Source organism: Colossoma macropomum, unplaced genomic scaffold (genome assembly GCF_904425465.1).
Source record: "Colossoma macropomum unplaced genomic scaffold, Colossoma_macropomum, whole genome shotgun sequence".
NCBI lineage: Eukaryota > Metazoa > Chordata > Actinopteri > Characiformes > Serrasalmidae > Colossoma > Colossoma macropomum.
In genome coordinates this window covers 32,575,615-32,599,170 of record NW_023494803.1, presented here as the reverse complement: position 1 = coordinate 32,599,170, position 23,556 = coordinate 32,575,615, and the positions used below count along the sequence as shown (strand labels likewise).

At 38.4% G+C, this 23,556-nt stretch overlaps 1 protein-coding gene and 1 long non-coding RNA gene across 4 annotated transcripts; one reads left to right on the top strand and one right to left on the bottom strand.

The window, feature by feature from the left end:
- Positions 1-353: 353 nt before the first annotated feature.
- On the top strand, positions 354-2,386 carry LOC118823713 (rho-related GTP-binding protein RhoB). The gene has a single exon (XM_036593473.1). It carries the CDS (start codon positions 569-571, stop codon positions 1,157-1,159), a length of 591 nt encoding a protein of 196 aa, XP_036449366.1. The 5' UTR covers positions 354-568; the 3' UTR covers positions 1,160-2,386.
- A 3,066-nt stretch (positions 2,387-5,452) lies between these two features.
- On the bottom strand, positions 5,453-21,653 carry LOC118823714. Of its 3 annotated transcripts, none has more exons than XR_005008548.1 (4): positions 21,414-21,653; positions 20,808-20,911; positions 16,286-16,413; positions 5,453-9,543 (listed from the first exon to the last, which is right to left on the bottom strand). It is a non-coding gene; the product is annotated as an uncharacterized LOC118823714 (long non-coding RNA). The 3 variants fall into 3 exon arrangements; XR_005008546.1 differs by having other exon boundaries at positions 5,453-9,666; positions 21,414-21,651; XR_005008547.1 differs by lacking the exon at positions 5,453-9,543 and adding an exon at positions 11,504-12,021 and having other exon boundaries at positions 21,414-21,651.
- Positions 21,654-23,556: the final 1,903 nt, after the last annotated feature.

Here is a 23,556-nt window from a genome sequence, read left to right as displayed (position 1 = left end):
AAGCACAGCTGGCACTGTGTGAACTATTAGCCAATCCGGAAGCAGGAGGGTGGTTGTGTGGGATATGTATATAATATGTATATGTTTACCAGTATATTTGATAATAGTAAATGTATATGAATAAGAGTATAAGATTTATGCTCATGTATAAAAATTGCGTAAATAAGATTTAACCGCTAGCCAATCCCAGCGCAGAAGGCGTGGCTTTACAGAATAGAGGTGGGTAAAAAAAAAAACTCCACGCCTCCAAAATCCTCGTGGTGAGCGAGTAAAACCCCACCTCTAATCTTGATGGAGCCAATCAGCGACTGGGAAAAAAACCATGAGGTCATCCCGCGGCTTCCCATTGGAGGGCTATATTAAGAAAGCGGCGAGGCACTTTATAAAGAAGTTTGGGCTTAAAAGCCTTGGAAAAGGAATGGTCGACAGCTGAGGCCGTGTCAACAGAGAGGACAGCTGGTGAACGCTTGACACAGGAGATACAACTTCGAGCTGTTATTTTAATCTGTTGAACAGGCCTATATTGACTCTTTACTTTTAACGTTAGTTGTTCTGTAAAACCGAGCACATGGCCGCTATCCGAAAGAAGCTGGTGGTCGTGGGCGACGGCGCGTGCGGTAAGACGTGCCTGCTCATCGTGTTCAGCAAGGACGAGTTCCCGGAGGTCTACGTGCCCACGGTCTTCGAGAACTACGTGGCCGACATCGAGGTGGACGGCAAGCAGGTGGAGCTGGCGCTGTGGGACACGGCCGGCCAGGAGGACTACGACCGCCTGCGGCCTCTCTCCTACCCGGACACGGACGTGATCCTCATGTGCTTCTCCGTGGACAGCCCGGACTCGCTGGAGAACATCCCGGAGAAGTGGGTGCCGGAGGTGAAGCACTTCTGCCCCAACGTGCCCATCATCCTCGTGGCCAACAAGAAGGACCTGCGCAACGACGAGAGCGTGCGCGGCGAGCTCGCGCGGATGAAGCAGGAGCCCGTGCGCGCCGAGGACGGCCGCGCCATGGCCGTGCGCATCGGCGCCTACGACTACCTCGAGTGCTCGGCTAAGACCAAGGACGGCGTGCGCGAGGTCTTCGAGACGGCAACGCGCGCCGCGCTCCAGAAGAGGTCGAGGCCGCCCGGAGGCTGCGCGAACTGCTGTAAACTCCTGTGAGAGAGACCCTCTTCGGTCGAGACTCGGTGCTCCCTCCCTCACACATGGAAGGGTTTTGAAGGGGTCTCCCGTCGCTGCCCTGCGCCAAGAAGCATGGACACGGAGAGAGAAGGGCACCCTCCCCACCCCCAGTGTCTCTCTCTGTCTCTCTCTCTCTTTCTCTCTCGCTCTCTCTCCTTTTGTGCTTTATTTTTGGCGCTGTGGCAGCCGAGACGTGCACAGACTCTCTCCACCATCACCACCAGCAGCAGCATGCTCTGTATGATTCGGTGCATGGGTGGGTTTGGGTGCAGCTGCTACTACAAAGTACAGAACAATAGGCTTAACACTGTAAACAGCCTTCTTTATTACACGCATAGGGCTTTTTAAATAATAAAAGACGCCTTGCCACTGCAATGGGACAAGCCCTCACTGGAGAAGGTCATCGGGATGTGTGATACTCTCCCGAAGAGTAGACTTGTTGTGCAAAATGCTAGTCGCTGCCAGCTGTGGAGAGACTGCAGGGAGGGCAGCTGTGCTTTTGTTGCTCGATGAGAGACTGGATGCAGCACTAAGAGGGGGGAGAGGGGGGGATGGGTGCGAGTGGTCAGTGTGCTCCGGGACTGTGTATTGTGTTGCAAAAAAAGTCACCTCGCTTCATTGTACGCACACACACGACTAAACGTTTTAGTGCGTTCGAGTTTGGGCCCATGGTGGAAGATCTGCATGCTAGCCCAGCATTGTCTGCCTCTATTTTTTTTTACTGTTATTGTTTTTTTTTTTTGCACTGGGTGTCCATGCAGTCTGATTCCCCACCCTAGCGTTCGGTAAACTTTAGCTCCTCTGCTTGAGCACCACGAACGAAGTTTGTCACGATTGCACTGAAAGCATTTGTGGACTGCCTTTTTTAAAAGAAAGTGGGAGAATTGTCCCCCTTTAACGAGCCACGAGCCCTTCAGCTTTGCGTTAGAGAACAGGAAACACTAAGACCCTCTGTTTCAGAGAAGGTTGATGAAGTTAAGCTCTGTACATCTAAAAGACTTTTATATTTCTGAATGCCTGTGGTACCATTAACTTCAGTTTTAAAATGACTGACGTGGTTCAGCTCCAAGTCGTTGGCTATCATGTTTACAGTAACCCAGCAAAGGAACATTTCTGTTAAATAAAATAAAAGTATTAAATGTTCAATTGCAATACACGTTTGTGTCTTGTGTTCATGTATAAGTGCACATAAACCTTTAAAACGTATTGTTTGAGCCTTAAGGCTTCTTTTTTTACTGCTTTTAAGTGATTAAAAATACTGGTAAGCGAATTGAAAAGGGCAGGACGGGTGGGGTCTGCTCGGCATACAGCTGCCTCATGGTCCTACTGCCTCCATCACCAAAGCAGGCATTGTTCATCTCCAGCAGTCTCTTTTCTATGTGTACAACACATTCATGGATTCCTATGGCTTATTTCTGGTTCACGTTATGAACAGGAAAAAAGATCTATGCCATCTTTACACAGACTTATTACCGGTGATGTGAACTAAATAGTACTTATTTAGTAATAATGCCACCTTTGTTTCAGTCTTAACTGTTTGCAAATCTTCCTGTAGTCTGTCATTCATTGTGCACCTGAATTAGACACTAATGTAGGAGTTGTGATGAATGTGGTTTTTGGCATAGAAAACAAAAATAATCACAGCTTTATGATCATAGAATATCTTTTCATAATAAATTCCTGACACCAAAATGAGCATCAAAAAGATGAAAAATCTAGAAACAGCTCATAATCTACCCTTTTTAAAAGTCTTAGTATCTATGTAAACCTAGACCACATATGAAATTGGTTCCACTGTCATTGTATTCATGTTGGATTAGGAAGTAATGCAAATTACTGCATTGTAGTTATTCAGCATTGTTTATAAAATGTGACTGTGGAATAAAACGATACATTTATTCAGGACTACATACGCATAGTTTTAACAGCTTAAAACTTTGGACCAAGGGCCAGTTTCCCAGGCCTAGTTTAAGCCTAATCCTAGACTAAAGAGAATGTCTAATGGATATTCACCATTAGCACTGCAATTTAGTCCGAGACTTAAGCCGAGGAAGCCAGCCATAGGTGACGTACACCGTTGTGAAGTGGCACAATTGCTGCAGGTTTGCAATTTAGATTCATTTGCAGCAATCTTTGACTAAAGAATAGTTTGATTCATAGTTTTATCAAGGCTTAGTAGGCACTGTCTGCTGTAAGACCATCAATTACTGCCATCAACTGCTGTGACATATGGCTTTACAATGCATTGGTCTCAAGAAGAACATCACTCATTAATTTCAGGTGAAATTTGCATAGGCTAATTCATTGTAACTGAATAAGTGATGTGTTCTCAGCCACACTTGCATCACAATACACATGTTTTTAGGTCTGTGGTGAATGTAAATCCTCTCGTAATCCATGGCTTATCATGTTTTAGTTGACATTTGGCAGCTGAAGGTGTTTTTCATTGTTATTTTAGTGAGTAGTTATCTTTCAGTGTCTTCATTACCACATAAAAGTTCAGTGGTCTGACATGGGCTAACATGCCCAGACAAGTTTGAGTTGAGTCTTCAAATATGTGGGGAACATTCAGACAGTTTTTTAGGGTAGCTATCCCAAACACATGGCTACATCAATGCAGTTGCTGTCCTGAAATGTTTTGACCACACTAAAGTTACCTTTTGGTGATGATTGTTAGATTGTGGTATATGAAAGGCTTCTACACATGCTGATTTGATGTCAAAGGAAATATTGCCATATGATCATGTGACAGTGCTGTTGTACTGTTATTACATAATGTCTTTTTCCACTTGCAAATACTAACATCTAAAACAAAGGGGCAAACAGAAGAAGTACTGTATGACAATGCGAACTCTGATAATGTCTTATGTAACTATGTAACTATATAATAATGCACCCAGTCGACAACAGGACACACTTTTTCCATGTTATGATATTACATCTTTTTCCATGATCTAATAGAAAATGCATTAGAGCAATAAAAAATCATGATATTTGCCCTTTCTGACAATGCACGTTTAGACCCTTAGCCATGCAACTACTCAATGATGAGACTTGAAAAGCTGATCCCTAGAGATCAAGATACTTCAATAGTAAATCATAAAGAAAAATAATCAGCTTAAATACCAATAAATAGAATTTAAGTCAACAGTGCAGTCAGCTAAATATGAAATATCAGTAAAAATACAGCATTAATGATTTTTACATGGATAAAAGCCACTATTGCCAGTGCAAGTTCATCTCTTCATCATCATACAAGCAGTTTCATTTCATGTTTATTTGCCGTTATGACGTTCTTCCCTTGGTACCATGGTGTAAAATGGCTTGTTGCTGGGCAAAATCTTCATGGTTGAAGGAAAAAAAAAGAAATAATAATAGTTGACCTACTTAATGTTGCTGAGTGCCAGTTGACTGATCTATTATGCATCCCCCGATCTAGATTCTGCCAAGGCTTTTAGAAACATGCGGGGCTGCATCCTTTCTAATCTGAGGCTGGTGATAGAGGCCTTCCACCTGAACAGGAAAGAGGGAAGAATTTTCCTGCTGAAACCTCTGCTTTCTCTTGAGCGAACGAGGGTTGAAATATAGGCCATCGAAGAGGAGAAGAGGCACATGAAGAGTGCTCAGTGGCGGGTGGCTCAAAGGGGACATACATGGGGAAATGTGTGGGCTGACCAGTTAAGTCGAGGGGGGGGAGGGGTGGTCTCATTTATTTATTTATATATTTTAACTTTCCTTTCGTCCTCCGTTCCCAGACTCCATGTCGCTGGGGTAGTAACAGAATCGAATGGAAAACGTCTTCTGAAGGATCTACACTCTTAAAGAAAATGGTTCTTCAAGGGTTCTTTAGTAAAGAAAAAGGTTCTAAATAGCACCATGAACACTCAAAGAACCATTTGCATGATGAAATAGTTCAATTGTACATGGTTCTATATAGAACCTTTTTGAAAATGGTTCTATATAGCACCAAAGGGTTCTTCTATTGTTATGGTATCAAGCTTGTTACAACACACTTTCCATCAATCTAAAGAACATTTTCATGATGCAAAGAACCCTTTAATCATGCAAAAGGTTCTTTGAGTGTTCATGGTTCTGTATAGAATCATTTTCTTTACTAAAGAACCCTTGAAGAAGCATATTTTTCAAGGGTGTACAGCCTGCAAACCCCAATCCTACATATTTATGAGGTTACGCTAACATACTAATGAGCTTTATCTGATATCAAAGAGATTTGTGCAGAGCAGGTGCAAAAATCTTACATGATTCATTTCATTTCAAATGGTTCACTTTTATTTCTAGGTTACAAAAGTTCATACTGGCCAGTATTCATATATGCTTGCATAATGAGAAGTATACCAAAAAGCAGCAAATAACAGTGAAGAAAATAAAAGCAGTGATGTGACATAAAACTGTAGAAACATTCAACAGTAGATGCAGTGCAGAATTGTCAATTTGATCATACCCATCCTTTCCAATGACAAAACACCATTAAAGTACATACTAATTGATTCTGTATTTAAAAATTACAGTGGTGTTCAAAAGTCTGAGACCACACAGAAATCTGGAATTTATTCCATTTCAGCTTGGAAAGTTGAAGTTTTAAAAGTTTGAACATTTTAAAACAAAAAGAGTTGTGAATTATAAAGTGAACAAATATTCAAGATTCTGCACTGTTTCTAGGTCACGATTCAAATTTGTAGTGTTGACCATGTTAAGGCGTTTGTACAAAAAGCTCACATTGTTTTTTTGAGTCTTATCTCTTCCAGTGAATTTCGTGTTCAGATGACTCTTGGGTGGATTTGATCTTCTCATCAGAGGCCTTTGCTTTAAAACTTGTGGAGTCCAGCTTGAGTGCACGCTGTCATTAAAACAAAAAGAGGGACACGCTCTACCAAATACTAAGAAATTCTGAAATTGTAAATTTCTATTTTTCAATCAAGTTGTTATGCTGATCACATCATGTGTAAAGAAAAATACAAGCATTTTCTCTAGTGGACTCTTTTGGGTCCGCTGTATGTCAACTGTCCAAGTGAGATATTTCCAGCACAGTGATGGAAGAAATAAAAATTTCAAATTTCAGTTAAAAAAGCATGCACTGTTAAAAAAAAGCTTAGCTTTAACTTAGAGTAACCATGCTGCCTTTAATTTGATTCAATATGATTTAAATGAAATTCAAGTCGAGTGGTCTTTATTGTCATTCTTCAGTATAACCAGTATACATAAGAATGATATGTTCCCCATGGTGCAACACCCAACAGCAGCACATCACACAGAGTGCAGACACACAGCAATGCGAAACGAGAAATAATAAGTCAGACAGAGCATAATGTTAGCCAGGCAACTAACTTATTATTTTTTTTTACAGTGTAAGTGCTCTAAAGTAGGCCTCTGTAATTTCATTACATTTTGTTTCATTACATTTACTTCTTCATAACTGAGGGGTGTCATGATATACCTTCTGTAATGCTATAAGAAAAGCATTATTACATAACATAGTTGACCAATAACATGGGTATACATATATTCCCTTATATCAATATAGTGCTGTTTGTTTTATAAAACATCTAATCTCTGGTCATCTTGTCATTACTGATATAAGCTGTTCATAAATTGTTTTAAAATACATTATCCAGTGCTTCTGCATGTGTTGTGAAGTCACTATGTTGGTAGCTCTTGAATAAAGTGTTACTCATTGTAGCCAACAGTATAAAAGGAGAGGTCGCTTGTATTTTTCCAAAGGGGAAAATGCCCATTTCACACAATGACAGGATATGAGCAACTTAACAGTTCACAAACAGCAACTTCGCCAACAAAGCGCAGCTTCGTTCATCACTGCAGGAAGCACTCAAAAACTGAACCTAAAATAAAATCATCAGATCATAGTCAGCTGGGCCATAAAGGAAGTATGAACCACTTGATACATATCACACATGTGGTGATTAGGTTTATTTTCCCTAATCACCATATGTGGGTTATGATTTAGGATAGTGGGCATTTTTAGAAGACTTTTACATTCTGTATGAATTCAGAATAAATGGTCACAGTTGTCTGGACACATTTAAAAACATGAAGGACAAAGTCAGACTGATATAGTGTTTATCTCTTTCAGCCATACCTTTATGCAAAACCTCCTCTTGTTTATCTAGCAAGACTGTTATAACACTTGCACAATAAAATCACTTATTCAACACAGTCAACACAGTCCACAGTCAGGAAGTTTGTTCCATAGATGTTTTGTTTTGTGATCGTGTCCCCCTTCTCGTCTGAGCTGCTGGCATATTGATATGTAGTGCTGTAGTACTCGACTCTTGGACTTGGAATGTTTCTTCCTTTTGTTTTGTTCTTGACTTGGACTGAATAGTTATTGTACTCTTCTCTTGGTCTCCCACTCATGCAGCTCAAAACCACTCCATTTGTTAGCAATGATTTAGCATTGAATGAGCAATGAAGGAAAACTTCCCCACATATGACTAAACCTAGAAATGTACTGTTGGAGCCACATTTGTGCTGGTCAATAAAAGAGAAGATGTTATGATTTCAATGTGAACAATGTGTTCTGTTTGTTGCGGGAAAAAAAAAACCTAATTTAATTTTTTACCATGTTTGTGTCTTGGCATTGAAACAAATGGAAAAAATGTCAGAAGTGCACACACAAATCTGACAACACTGAATAGAAATTCCATGTAATCTGTGTAATTAAGTATGTAACAATATAATGTCGTTTAAACAGTATAGCAAAATTAAAACGGATGACTTTAGAATTCTAAGCGCTATTTCTGTTGTTCAAAGTGAATCTATAGGGTTATAGCTCACTTTAAAATGATTTATCCGAACAATTTGAAAAAACAAACAAACAAAAAAACTAGAAATTTAGACCAGGAGGTGTTTAAGGCTACTTAAAACTTGACCTCTAAGAAGTTTCATTTCTTTGGGTCTCGATCTTGACTTAGTCTTGCTCTCATTTGGTTTCAGCCTCCTTTAGACTCTGTCTTGTCACAATCTCGACTTGTCATCAAGTTATCTTGGACTCAACAAAGGTGGTTTTGACTACAGGCCAAAAGACTTGACTGAGAACTTAAACCCCTTTATTTCCCAGGACAGTTCAGCAGGTCTGAGGCTCTCACTCCTATAATGTAAGAATAACTCTAAAGGCAGTTTGCATTGTTTTTGAATAATATGCCTGGATATTTAGGGGGTGAAGCATATGACTGTCAGTGTGATGATGAAAAGGGCCTTTCTTTCTTAACCCCTTAAATGGTCAGGGCCCACCAGCAGGCCCAAAGTTTTGTTACACACTTCTACAACTTAAGAATAGTTCAGCCAGTTTGCACTGAAGTCCCTGTTACTGAATAATAAGCCTTAGTATGTAATAAGCCAGGGATTTTAAGGGGTTAACATAGCAGCAGGCCGAAAACCTCTTTTTTGAGTTTGCATTTGATTTCATTTTAATTATGCGAGAAGCCTAAACCCTTCCAAGCTGACAGTTAAGAAGAAAACAAAATTCTGCGGTGGTTGTCGGGTAAATCTTCATGGGAAAACAGAGAAGGAATCTATACAAAAAGCCAAGGGTGGGGAACTCTGGTCCTGGGGGGCTGTATTGATTGGTGATTTTCCTGTTCAAACACGCCCGATTCATCAGTTAATTCCCAGGTTTAGTTGTTGTGTCATGGCAGGGAATTCAGCAAACTGTGCTGAATCAGAGGGCCCAGTGCCTCACGCGTGCAATAGAGGATACATATGTATCAAGGCTAGGGCGGAGATGGTAGCAACAGATTACACAGAGTAACCATGACTTCACAGGTCAGCTGTGGTCATTTTCTGCAATAAGTAACCATTTCCTTCCATCTCCACTGTGAATAGAAATGTACCATGAAAGTGATGAATCAGGGGGAGCTTATTTGGTAATGATTTCTCTTGCTTTCTCAGGCACGTTCCTTAAAATTGGAGGTTGATCTGTCTTTTATGGTGAAAACTTGAGAGGACAGTACAGCACAAACACCCAGAGCTCCAGAGAGAGAACTCTGACACAAACTGCGGTTTATCTCACTCTACAAAACAATAAACTTTCAAACCAGTGTCAGTTCAAACCAGATCAAGCTAGAATATCCTATTAGTCATGCTTACACATCACCAGCGCTGATAAAAGTGCACGATTCAGAGGCGATTGCAACATGTTTCAGACAGCACTGAGTGCGAGTTGGAAATTCTGAAGGGTCTCTTCAGCTCAGGCCCTGCCTCCACGCAGCGGTGGGTGGTGGTTCAGGGCAGTGGTCTGCTCCTCTCCGCTCCTCTCTGCTCTGCTCTGTCAGGCTGCTGTGGATAAACACTTCCCCCAGCCAAGTCCTCACACTGAGGTCATCAGCCTAATGAATGAGTCACAGGAGAAGGGCTTCAGGCCTGCTTGTTTTCAGAGCCAGCGTGAACCGAGCAGTACCACCACTGTGTACTCTTTTAGTCACGTTTATGTGTGGGTGTGTACTGTCTATCTGTTGAGAAAGAGGATGAGAGGAAGAATAAGATACACTAAAGCCTTGGTACATTTTTTGGGTGAAGTGTTCACAGCACTTTAAATAGAACAGTTCCGTTACAGCCCGGTGTAGAATGACATCCTAGCGTATAAAGCCAGGATTTTTCTGGATGAATGGCTATTTATAATGTGTTTCAGGTTGGGAGACGGTGGTGTGCCTGTCAGCAATCTCACAGAAGTTAGCTTTTGTTTGTAAATGTGTCTGTGTGCATTAGAATATGAGCCTCTAATGGGCCTATTTGTTTTGAAAATGTGCAAAGTTGGATGCAGAAGTTTGAATGCCATCAGTCAAATTACATGTTCTGTTGATTTTCCAATTAAAAATAAGTTAACAGAATTTACTAAACACTGCCTTCTGTTTTTATTAGCATTTCACATACTACCCCAACTTTTTTGGAAGTGAGTTTTGAATGTAAACATGTATTGCATGTATGTGTTGTCAGTTGTGTATAGTGCTGTCAGCAGAGTTGAGTTATATGCTGATGTGATGGAAACAATAACCACAGACATGTGTGGCAATAAAAAAAACGATCAGTCAACTTCATGTTTTTTTGTAAGTATTAAACATTTCTGTTTCCCATCACCGTCACTATGAGCAATAGTTTCTCAAGAGCACATTCCACAGCATATTAACAATCAAACTACTCTTAATGACTTTTAATGATTGACGATTAATGTTTTAATAGTTCAGACATTTTGAAAAAACAGTGGAATTCCCCTTTAATTTTGGCAATTGTGCACCTTTTATCCATGTATGGGTATAAAACCTAAGTGGTTATGGTTTACTGAAAACAGTAGAAGTGACAGTATGAATGGACAATGTTCCCTTACCCTGCTCACAGTTTGTGAAAGAAGTATAACATGTTCTGTAAACATTACCTCGTCAGTGTTTGTGTGAAAAGCCAGTGTTTGAGTTTACGACCTGGTCTGCACCGACCTCTTTCTTCACTATTCTTATTTCACAGCAGAAAGACTTTTAGTTGAATCTTCAGAGGAAAAAACCTTTGCTACATAGACAAGAACCTATGTGGTGCAGTTGCTGCTACGCTGTTAAGGACAATCAGCTAGTAAAGACAGGTTTATGGCATTGACTTATAGAGAGCTCAACATTCCACAGATCTATACATGGCAACTCAACAGTGGAGAAATCAAACCTCCCTGTCTCAGACTAAGAGCCCAGGCACAGCACTGCTGATTCAAACTTACATAAGCCAGCAAACGCATGACTGAACCGCGTGTTTCCATGGCTAAAACCTTCCCAATGTTCTTTAATGGCCTTCTGTCTGAGTGAAGGTGGCATAAGCTTTATCTGATCTTGGGAAAAGCCCAAAAACTCTGTAGTACTGAAACAGAAGTTACTGTGATTAATTCGCTGCTATAAATCATTTTTTTTAACGTTTTCTTATGTGTCACATTTAACTTCCAGAATAAGCTCCAGCATTACTTGTCTAGAGGGATCAGCAATGTCATTTTTAAAATAATAACAAAAAAAAAAATAATCTAGCCAATCCAAGTCTTTGTTAATGGTTAATTGCTGACTTGTTTTAAAGCATCACTTCTTACGAGAATAGGGTTTGAAAAGAATGCCAGGCATCTGCTGAATTGTGCGTCTGCTCGGTGTTACTGAGTGGAGTCACTCAGCTTGGAACAGTTTCTGGCATTGTTTAAATTCACCGAAAACATGCATCTGCATTTTTGCCAGTCTATTAGTAAGACACTAGTCTCGCTACTAGCCTAAAGTATTGCATGCACCAACACAATGGAATTAGCCCTCATTCTGAGGAGGGAGAGAATGCTCAGTTTCAAATGTGTCATTTTATTTGCATTGAGGTTAATGAAAAGAGAACATATCCAGGCTCAAAACGCACAAAACTGCGGTCTTTCTCAGTCATTGTCCTTACAGCTGTGCTATTTGAGGAGAATCAGAAGAATGGATGAGCAGTGAGAATCTTCTGTAATAAAAAACACCTTAGTGTGGTCAGTCACACAGGCCTATAGGTCTATAACCAGCATGGCTAACTGTAGGACCATTCTTCATGGAACCAAAAACATTCACAGTTTGTTAAAACTGTAGATTTGTTTATATGCAAAGTGTTAAAACCCCCATAATCACAAATATGTTTGAAATGCTGTGATTCTGAAGCAGAGGTTAAACCGGGTGCGGATGCTCCCCAGGCGCAGCAGAGAGTCCATCTCAGCTGGTGCAGGCTTGGCCTACATTTGCCCATTACTCATGGATGAGCTTGCTCCCATGCTTCACGGCTTATTTGTCACGCACCCATTCAGATCCATTCACATCTCAGCCACTGCTTCCCTAGAATACAAAAAAGCTCATTACAAAACACCCAGTGAGCTTTTGGGGCCACTTCTCCACTTTTTTGTTCAGTGGTTTAAAGTGATTACAATGTCTCTTTTTGCCAAGAGTCTGTCTAATTCATCAAACTTTTCTCATTTTATACAGCTCAACTTCTTTCACATAGGAAAGGAATGGGGAAAAGTAGAAGGCTAACCTGAAGTTGCAGGGCTTTCTGTGTCAGAGGAAATAGTGTACTGTCAAAACAGCATGAGCTTCACTGCTTGTCAGTAATAGTGATGGGGGTACATTAGGCTTCTCTTTATTCAGACCGTCAAATAGAGGCAAGTTTTATTTTGCCAAGTATTTTTACACATTAAAGGCGTTTATCTGCATGAGTGTGTACATGTATGACATTCAGTGTAGGGGAGAGTGGTGTTGGTTGGCACAGTTTTCGCTCTCTGCTGTATATTCCAGGCATACTATATATCAGAATAAACCAACTAGCAGCAAATGAAAGCCGAATAATATATAACTCGAGTAAAAGAAGAGGTCTTCTATTTGCATGTCACTCATCATCAAATGGCCTAGAGCTAAGCAACAACAACTTGGTACAAATTTTATAAATTTAAATTGTAAAGAACAGTACTGCATTCTTGTTGTGAAAATAGCCCTACACAGGCAAGCTGACCAACCCCAAAATCAATGTGCCAACTAACCTCACCCTCATCAGGACACAACTCTGTATTTACTTCATGTTTGCTAGCTAGCATTATTTATCACTGGCTTTTAAAACCATCTATCAAAATATAGCTGATTATCATATCTGCTAAAATTAACATATTTTGAATATCTCTTAAAAATATTTATATAATGCATTTACTCAGGCAGACCTTTATTTTTTTTTTTAAACAGATTAAAAGTTACCCCACGCTGACATATAACATTAATCAAATGGATAATGTGTGTCAAGAAGGCAATAAATTTTATGTTACACTTTTGTGAACTTCCCCCTACTACTGTGCCAAACTGTTTCGGCAGAGACAGGGGTAGCCAGTGCCATGCTGGCATTAGCATGGCCACCCTTCTGGTCACCCCAGTTAGTGAAAGTGAGACAGCCATCATCAGTCAGCCATCATTAATAAAGCATCAATTAGGCTTTATTGTGAAAACCTGCCATCAGGCTAGTTAGCAATGAGTAATGAGAGTCTAATGATGCTGCATTTAATAATTAGCGCTCTTCCTGTGATAAGCTAATTCACTCAGCAAACAAGAGTAAATGTGTGCTATGTCCCTTCAACAGTGCTGCTCCATGAGCTACACTATGAAGTAGGCTATTCAATAGTAGGATGAGTTCACAATCAAAAATTAGTCAGCTATAATTGTTTATCATGCTAACTTCTTTTTACAGTTCAACACATGCATGTGTTATAGGTTTCCTTATACAGTGCTGTCTGGCTATCTTTAATCATTGGACTGTATAACCTGTAGGGAATGCAACGTACATTAACCCCTTAAAATCTCAGGCTTATTACATACTAAGGCATATTATTCAGTAACTACAGGGACTTTAGTACAAACTGGCTGGGCTATTCTTATGTTATAAAAACATGTAATAAAACTTTGGGCCATGGCCATTTAAGGGGTTAGTAACTTCTGTGGCTTGTCCATGTGAACTGTTTATCTTAAAGTTAATGTTGTGCACTGTATTAAGGTACACATTAAATTTACTTGATTCAAAAACATAATTTCCTCATGAATGTCTTTCAGTTAACTTATGGCAATAATTGCGTTAATGTACTATTTTATTCATGTGGAAAATGATGGGCAGATTTAGTTACGTGCAGAGAAAAATGGGTCACCTTTTAAGTCATTTTAATATGGTAACACTATTTTATTTAGTTTTTTTCCTTAGCAGTATGCCACACCAGTACAATCTCTGGGTCTTATCTGGCCATCCCATTGTAAAACTCCTAGGTATGCCCCTAAATTTTGGACAAAGAGGTTTGAAAGAATAACAACTGACGTATGATGCACTTTGTAAATAATTCAGTACTATTTACAAGGTGTCTTCTCAGACTCTCCACAAACGTGTCATTTTTTAACAAATTAACCCCTTAAAAGCTACATCTATTCCTCAGTCTTTTAAGAATAACTCAGTCAGTTTGCATTGTTTTCCATGTAATTACTGAAAAATAAGCCTTAGGATGTGATAAATCTGGGAATTTCAGGAAACAAACTTGCCACTTCTATCTGCATGCTGTGTTTCATCATCATCAGTGCTTTATTGGATGCTGTAATCTATGAAATCAGCGGTTTTGTAAATGTTGCAGTGTAATAAAGGGAAGTTGTATTCTAGTGGCTGTAGCTCAGAACAGCCTTGAGCTTGTCCTCAACCAACTGCATTGACCCACATCTGTCAGTCACTAATTAGGCATGCTAAGGGCTGTCACGCTGCGTCTGGCAAAAGAGGGTGGCGCAAGGGTGTATATGTATGTGTGCTCATGAGTCATAGGAGACAGAAAGCCAGAGGATATCTGTATGTGTTTGTGTCGTCTGGTATGAAATTGAGAACAATCCCTGGAGGAAGTACATGAGCATGTGTTTGTGTTCATTACAAAACAGTGTGATATGTAAGATTATTCATGCCAACAAAATGTACAGTGTTTCTACCAAAGGTTACAGTGTTATTATTACAAATTACAAATGTATCATATTATGTTTATTTACCTTACCTTACAATACTGATCAACATTCAGAGACCACCTGATCATTTCTTACGTTACTATGTATTATATCATAAGTATTATATCAAATCTATCAGTATTCATTTGTCCACTTTTTATTGTTCTTCACGCTACTGCCACTTTAACTCTCCCAATCTTAAAACCAACCAGTTACAGCTGTGTCCTCATAACAAAAGCTGTTCCCAAAGGAGTTACTGGCATTGTGTTCCCCTTCAAAGAGACACTAACATTCAGGCAACCAACTATTAAACACACCTTTCCTTCTCGTACGCATTTACAATGGCTAAGGAGAGATTTCTGAGGAGATTAGATATAAAATAGTCTACTTTGATAAGAAAGAAGAAAAGTCAAAAGAAAATAATTGGAAAAACAGGAGTTCCCAAAAGTGAAGTTCAAAAAAGTGATAAAAAGATACAGACAAAATTGGACTATTAAAAACTGTGCAAGACCTGGCAGACCACCAAATATATCACCATCAGATAAACAGTACTTAGAGCTTTCATCTTTGAGAGAGAGGAGAAAATCAAGCTCTACTCTTACTTCAGATCTAAAAAAAAAAAAAACACAGGTGTTTGTGTCCATCCTTCCACTGTGAGAAGACAACTCAGCACTATGAGTCTGAAAGGATTTGTAGCTAACAAGAAGTTGTAACTCAGAAAAGGAGACAGACAAATAAAGAGGAAAATGTTGCACTAGAACACCAAAATTAGACATCTGAGGTGTGGAGTAAGGTTTTATGGACAGATGAGTCTAAAGTCAGAGGGATTACTTGGATCATGAGAAGCAGAAAATGCAAGACTGAATCTATGACTGAACTTTGACGGTGTGGAAAAATATCCCTGCGGATTATCTGAAAAACTGAAAATAAGTTTTAAATAAATAAGGGCAAAGGCTGAACATCTTATATGATATTTAGCTGTTGAGGCTAGATAGTAGTATTTATCTAATTAGTATTGTACATATCGCTGCTGTTGGAACAAAACCAGATGTCTCCATTTTTGTCGTTTCTCAGTTTTTAACATCATTTGAAAATGCCTGTTGCACTTTACATTGTCTGTGAATTTCATGATGAAGGGACCAAAAGAAACAGCCCAAAATGACTTGGAAAAAGGTCTGGTTCCATTGACTTACATTAAAAGTAAAGCATGTGTTACCATTTTGGAGATGAGAGGTTTTGTTCTGACAGCAGTGATATACATAATTATATGTACAATTAGATAAATAGCATTGTACATATTGTACTGTATTATTGTACATAATTTCAAATTCAGCTCAGCATGTTCGTTTTTCTAATTCCCCAGAGTGGAATGACAGGAAACAAATGACGTCATTCACATTATTGTTGTGCAGGTGGACAATAGTTATTTTCAAAAGCTATGACTCTTGTATCTCAGAGAGCTCACAGTGGCCTCCTGCTGAGTGGAAAGCTTTAGCAAAGTCTTTCAGAGATATGTGTTGCGTAAGCAGGGGAAGCTGTGGGAGAGGAGCACTCAATAGTCTGTAAATGGCTAGCACAAGGGACAAAAAGAAGTGCTCACCTGCGTCAAGAAGCTTCACCTGCTCATCTGACTCAGGCTGCATTGTATTCAACACCTGCTGCGACAGAAGACTGCTGTTTTTGCCATTGTGGGAAAGTGTGAAGTATCACCATGTAAAACTCTGACTCCTGTGTGAAAGTGAACAGAAACACTGTACTTCTATACGTTTGTCACATCAGACAGAATGTGAACTAGGCATGTTTTCATCCACTGGGTTGAAAGAAAACAAAAAGAGCTAATGTTATCATTCCTATAAGGGTAGCAGTGAGTAATGTTTGTTTATTTGAGCTCTATTTGTTTGTATCTTTTGTTAGTTGGGAGCTTAATATTGACAACTAGAAAACAAGATAGCTAATCAGCCAATCTGACTACTTATGCTTATACTTCAATGACGTAAAACCACTTAAATTTTTAATCACAATTATTGCAATGAAAGTTAATCATAAGATAATATTACGTTTGTGACAGGCCTATGAATGAGTTTTTAATGTGTTGAAAGGTGTATCTCAACCTTAAAATGTAGCAACATAATCACAGCCATGGTACTTTGTCTATAATGTGCAGCCATAAAACATGACTGGTCTTTAATTAGTAGTTGTTCCTCAGAGGCAGCTGCCACTTCTAAGATTAATCACTTAGACTCTCCATCCTCTGGCATACAATATTCACTTAAAAGCAACTGAACATAGTCATTTCACATCTTTACAGCATAACTTTCCCACTAACTGACAAAAAAATCTCTTAAGTGTTAGCTGACACCTTGTAGGCAACAGTGTTTTCACTATATATCATTCGCAATAATGATCTTTTTGCTCAGCTTGCTTTGCTTACTTTGTAGAGTCTTTGTTAGTTTCAGTCCATCTCAATAAGTTGTTCAACATGACCTCAATATACAAACTAGCACACCCTCCAGTGTGTCCAATAGGTACTGGCCAAAAGGACCCCCAGCTAATCCCAATGCACTTGTTTAATTGTTTACTTTTAAACCCAATGCACTTGTTTACTTGCAGAGATATCTAATTTACAGCTTAAAACAAGCACATGCATCTGTGTGTCCAATAGGTACTGGCCAAAAGGACCCCTAGCTAATCCCAATGCATTTGTTTACAGATTCATGTACAGTTCGTTTCATATAGTCCTTTCATTACATATCATCACTGTCGGAACAAAACCTCATATCTCCATTTTTTTCAGAATTAGAACATTTCAGCTGTCCCTTAAAATGTAGTAAGATTTCATGATAGATCGACCAAAAAACAGGAAAGGAAAAACTGTTGTTCCATTAACGTCCATTAAAAGTTAACATTTTAGCTTCTCCTGTAAAGTTACCATTTTAGAGATACAAGGTTTTGTTGTGACAACAATGATATATGAACCATTTTACAGAATTAGTTTAAACTACAGTCCCACATTAAAGAAAAAAAATACTTGAAAATATGATTAAGTTTTCAGCCTTAGATATTTATTGTTATGATCTGTTTAAACCCAAGGCATTGATTTAGGTAGTAATAAGTTAGATATCTACAAAAATTATCGTTTATAAGGTACTTTGTTTTTTTGTATTTTATTTTCAATATTGTTTTTAAAAAGATTGATTTCTTGAAAGAAGTGAAGTTGAGAGACTTAGATTTGTCATGAGTTTCATTTATATAACAAAACCTCATAAAAAAAAATGCTATCACACATTTTAATGTCACTAATGAAAAACAGAATTTTAGTCCATATGCAGAGCCTTGTTTTAGCCACACCCCTGCATTTTAGAGCAGGAAGTGAGACTGTATCCCTGTACCTCATGGGGTTAGATCACATTGTTTTGACGTAAATGTGTCCCAAAGTCTGAAAATCAGTGTGTAACATTAGGAATTGTCACTACCAAAACATAGCACAATACTATAGACATCGGTTTCACATGAATAAAATAAATTACATCAACTCAACTCATGCCAAAAATGAGTAAACTGAAAGAAACAAATGAAGGAATGTGTGTTGATGAAACCCTTTACAAATGTGAATCAAGTAAAGCATTTTTTTCAGTGAACTGTTCAAAGCTGTGTTCGCTTGTTATATACTGGCTAATGTTTTTGAGTTCTGCTCAAAATTAGATAAAATTGTCACAACAAAATATTTGTTAATGTTTCAGTGGTGTTATTATTTGATTAGTGGTGACGAATTGAATATTTAATCACTTCTATTGATGCATAATTAACATTTAAAGCAATTTAAAGCAAGGAAAGTATTTTTGTCTAAGGTCCATACTAGTTAGAAGTCCAAAATGTGTTTTTAACTCTGACTTCAATTCAATAGAATGACTCATATCTGTGTGTGCTTCAGTTCTTTTGGCCAGCCTGTCCAAGTCCACAAGGTGCGGTTCAGTAAATGCCTCCCACAAAAGCTCTCTGACAACACTGTAAGAAGTTGGAACATTTAGTTTTGCAAATTTCAAAGGATGAGAACAATGTGTTTTTCAAGTGGCACTACGTCTACTGTGTTTTATGGCTTTTCCTTCCATAAACAACAAGCTGAAGACTAGAAATCATCAAGTAAATTTCACCTGCTTTTAGTTCCTATGCAAAAAGTACCACGGTGTCATCATCACACTTTCTAGTGACGTAACAGTATTGCGTGTTTATGTTTTGCATTTGTCTACCAAAGAAGATCAGAACAGAAGCAAGTGTAAGAACAGAATACATTCTCAACATCAATGGCAGCCTTCCTAAGGAAACTAGAAGGTGTTGCATAATGTTCTGTGTGATCCAGAACAGAGGGTGTGATAAAACCTGATGCAAGTCGTAGCTAAATGAAATACTGGATTTCTTCATGGAGGTGTGGTGTGTTTGTCTAAAAATCATGTGTTGCATAAGCAGTGCTGCCTCTGCATGTGTTACATCCTAATGAAAGCATTAGCCATCCTCTTTGGTCTTGTTAATGGTATCCGTGTATTCTTTAGGAGAGTATGGCACAGACAGGCCCCATTGTTCAATGTACTGTACAGCAGGAGTCAGGCTGAAGCACTGGCATCTGGAGTACCATTCATTTCCCTTTTGGGTTCCTGCTCCTGCCCAGCGTAAGAACACTCTGTACACCATGCCATGCCAGTAATGGAAAAGCTGTCATCTCAGAGAAAAAAAAGGGCATCGGGTTTTGTACCATTATTACCATGTATATATCCGACTGTTGCATATATATATATATATATATATATATATGTAGAGAGAGAGAGAGAGAGAGAGAGATACACGTGCATATGTGTGTGTGTGTTTGTGTGTGTATATATATATACAGATATACATATATATATATATATATATATATGTATATCTGTATGTATACATATATATCACTGCTGTCGGAAAAAAACCTCTTATCTCCATTTTTGCCGTTTTTCAGTTTTGGACATAATTTGAAAATGCCTGTTGTAAATTTCTTGAAGAATGGACGAAAAGAAATGGCCCAAAATGACGTGGAAAAAAATAATGGTTACACACACACACACACACACACACACACACACACACACACACACACACACACACACACTTGCCTGTCACAGTGAAACTGAGAGCATGGAGTTTCCTAATTCTTTTCTTTTTTCGTTTTTTTTTTCCTATAGGAAACAGCTGGGCAAGCAGATTAAACCCCTACACCAACAAAAACACACCACTTTTACACTATTTAAGCTAAGCTTAGTAAAGCAGTAGCACGCACAGTAGTGTTCTGGGGCCGTCTGCAGTGTGATCTTTCATTTTGGGAGCAGCAGACAGATGTCTTTTTGTGGGGTGTGTGCAGCCATGCAGGCGTCTCTGTTGTAGTGGGCAGTAAAGCAGTGAGAGAAGAATCTGACCCCCTGCTGTTTCAGCCACACACACACACACACACACACATATGTCTTATATGTCAAGTCAATGTCATTTCTATTGGCCAGTTTGTACAGAAGTTTTGACAGCAGGTGGTATGTTCAAATTACATTAAAAAGTACATCTAAGCAGTTCCATATATAACTATAACTGTATAATAAGGTAATATGATATACTCCAATATGCACATTGGTATATACATGTACACACACACACTGATAAACTAAGATATGAGCACTCACAGATAAGTGAATAACGTTGATTATCTCATAATAACAGCACATGTCAAGGTCTGACAAATATTAGACATAAGCGAACAGTCAATCCATGTAGTTCACATGTTGGATGTGGTAATTGGCAAGCGTGAAGACCTGAGCAACTTATGGCTAGATCGTCATGGCTAGATTGTTGGTGCATCTCCAGAACAGTAAGGCTTGTGAGGTGCTCCTGGTCAGCAATGGCGAGTACCCACCGACCCACTGTTCCGCTTTCATTTACACCACATGGACGGGCGTGTACGTCCGTGGCGTTATCTGGGGGATTGATGGCACCAGGATACACTGTTGGGAGACACTGGTGGAAGGAGTGTGATGCACTGGGCAGTGTTCTGCTGGGAAATTCTTGGTCTGGAAATTCACATGGATGTCAATTTGACACATGCCACCTACCTAAACATCATTGTGGAACAGGTACACCGCTTACTGGCAATGGTATTTCCAGATGGCCTCTTTCAGCACGATAATACGCTCTAATGCCACACTTCACACACTATCTGAGAATGGTTTGGATAAACAACATGACAAAGAGTTTAAGGTGTTACGCTAGCCTCCAGATATATATATATATATGCACACCTACAATTACAATTAAATTATATGTTTTGTTTATAATACATATTTTGCTGATAGCTGATAGAAATATTACAATTTTCTGAGCTTGACTAACCTCACCCAAACTTTACCCAAACTTTAACCTCAGTAAAGAACTTGTTTTACCCTTTCAGTTTTAAACAACGAAACAAAAAGCACTTCACAAAGTCAGAACAGCTGTGCTGCTCCTGACATTTCCTACAAAGGCAGAACACACACACATTAAGCGACTATGCTGTTGACCCTTTTGGAGATTTCCTTAAATGGGCCATAGCCCTGGCTCACTGCATATTTCCTGCTCTTAAACACTGATACTTCTAATTTCACAAACACAAACTACTCAGCACATCCAGAAGTCCAGTCTTCATTCAAGGAAAGACACTCTTAAAGCCAGCTGCTCCTTACCTTGGGGTGACTCTGCTAGAGTTGACCTAAATCACAGAAGCCAGATTTCCTCACTCCACGCATTCTCTGTAAAAGAGATTGATACTTGAGGCACCTCTTATTATTTTTTCATTATTTTTTTTTTTAATTTGTTTGAATTTCAGAAGCAGTGCATAGTGTTTACTGCAAAGGTGTAGCTGGCATGAGAACATGTCATTTCGCTCAGCTTTAAAGCATAAAAATCAATAGGACAGATAAGAGCTGATGAACAGCCATGTGTTCTTATGATTCAGGGCAGCAGAACACGATGGCCAAGGCAACCAATGTTTACAGTACACAGTGTGCTCAAACAGACATTCAGTGAAAGAGAACCAAGCAAGCTATATAACTGTTTAACAAAGAGTGAATGTAATTTACTGTTGTATGAATTCTGTTTGTATCAGCTGACCCAATCCACCCCCCCCCCTTAAAAAAAACAAAGTGTTTTAATGCATATTGGAGTTACTGCAGTGGCTGTAATTTATAGCATTGCTGACAGCTAAGGCTTTACAGGAAAGAGATTAAAGCACTTCAGATTAAAGCACTTCAAATTAGGTACATAGTCAGAGTTTATTTAGACATTTAAATGTCTAATAAGGGAAACACATAGTAAGTATTGTAAAGTCAAGTTCTGACAAATATATATATGCTTTATAGATTTATAAATATATTTACTTATGTTACCATATAATTGCATTGTAATTATATTAGATTATATTATGTTATTATTACAATAATCATTAATTACAGCATAGAAAAATGGAATCTGATGTTAGGATTAATATACAATTCTTATTTCAAAGTCATTATCAGTTTTTATTCTCATACTAAACTAGGTTTTAAACTAAATGAAAATTTTGTCACCAATCTTTTGGTGACTGATAATAGTGACCAATATAATTTTATTCAGTCTAAAATGAAACACATTCCAATAGTTTTATTTAAACAGTGCCTTACTAACTGACGTGAACTGTCAAACATCTTGATATTGATACTGAAGCCAAATAACCTTATAACTTAACCACAAACCTTCATGTCAAGACAGCTAAATAAGATACAGTCTCATGATGCTGAACTTGAATTTACATGTTTGTTTGAATTGGGTGCTGAATGTGGTTTTCCTATCTAATATTCAAATTTCAAAATTCCTATCAAATTTTCAGCCAATTGATGTTTTGGTTGGGCCCTGTGCCATCCTTTACAGAATAATCACATGAACTTTACATGTTATTTTTCCACATGTGCACTTTTCACTTGATAGACATTTTCTCACAACATTATTTACAGTATATAACATGTATTGGTAACACTTTATTTTAAGGAACAAATATGAAGGTTTATTAAGGTCTCATTCTTTGTTCAGTAAAGGAAATATTAAACTGTAAATGGTTTATTCACTGTGCATTAAGCTTTATTCATTATAACCTGTTTTAGTACAACACTGAAGGTCTGTTATGTGAAAATTGCTATTATTAGTTATTAGTAATAATGCACAATAAACACTTTGATAGGACCTTGTTATGCAAATTGTTGGTCAACTAGATTCATGCAGAACGTCAACATTTTATTCCTCTAGGTAGTGTCAACTAAGACCTCAAGATGAGTTCCATATTACAAAGAAGACTTTTAGTCATCACTTATTAAAGGTTAAACAAGTCCATTTGAATCACAAATACAATGCCTGTTGATAAAATTTTGATTGCAAAAACTATTCCATGTAAGAGTTCAATTTATCTGCATTTTGGTGTTAAAATAGGTTGAAAATTAATTAATTTATTAATTAATTAAAATATTCTCAGCATCTATGTTTTTGGTTACCAAAAAGCCATGAAGTGATCTTTACTTGAAAATATGGGACGGAAATTGACTTATTAAAAACTTGTTTAGTGCTTTTTGGCCTCCTAGTGATGACTGAAACTTTACTTTATAATTTGGAGCACATATTCAAGCATTAGTGACTTATAACACCCTTATTAGGTCAAATACAGTCAACTTCAAAAGTCACTTGACACTACCTACCTTTGCAGTTGTGTTGTGGCGCCTCAGGCACCATTTACGGTGGAACGGGAAAATTAGAACATGAAGCTTGCGAATGAGAATCTTCAGCCTCTTAAAAAGTCAAATG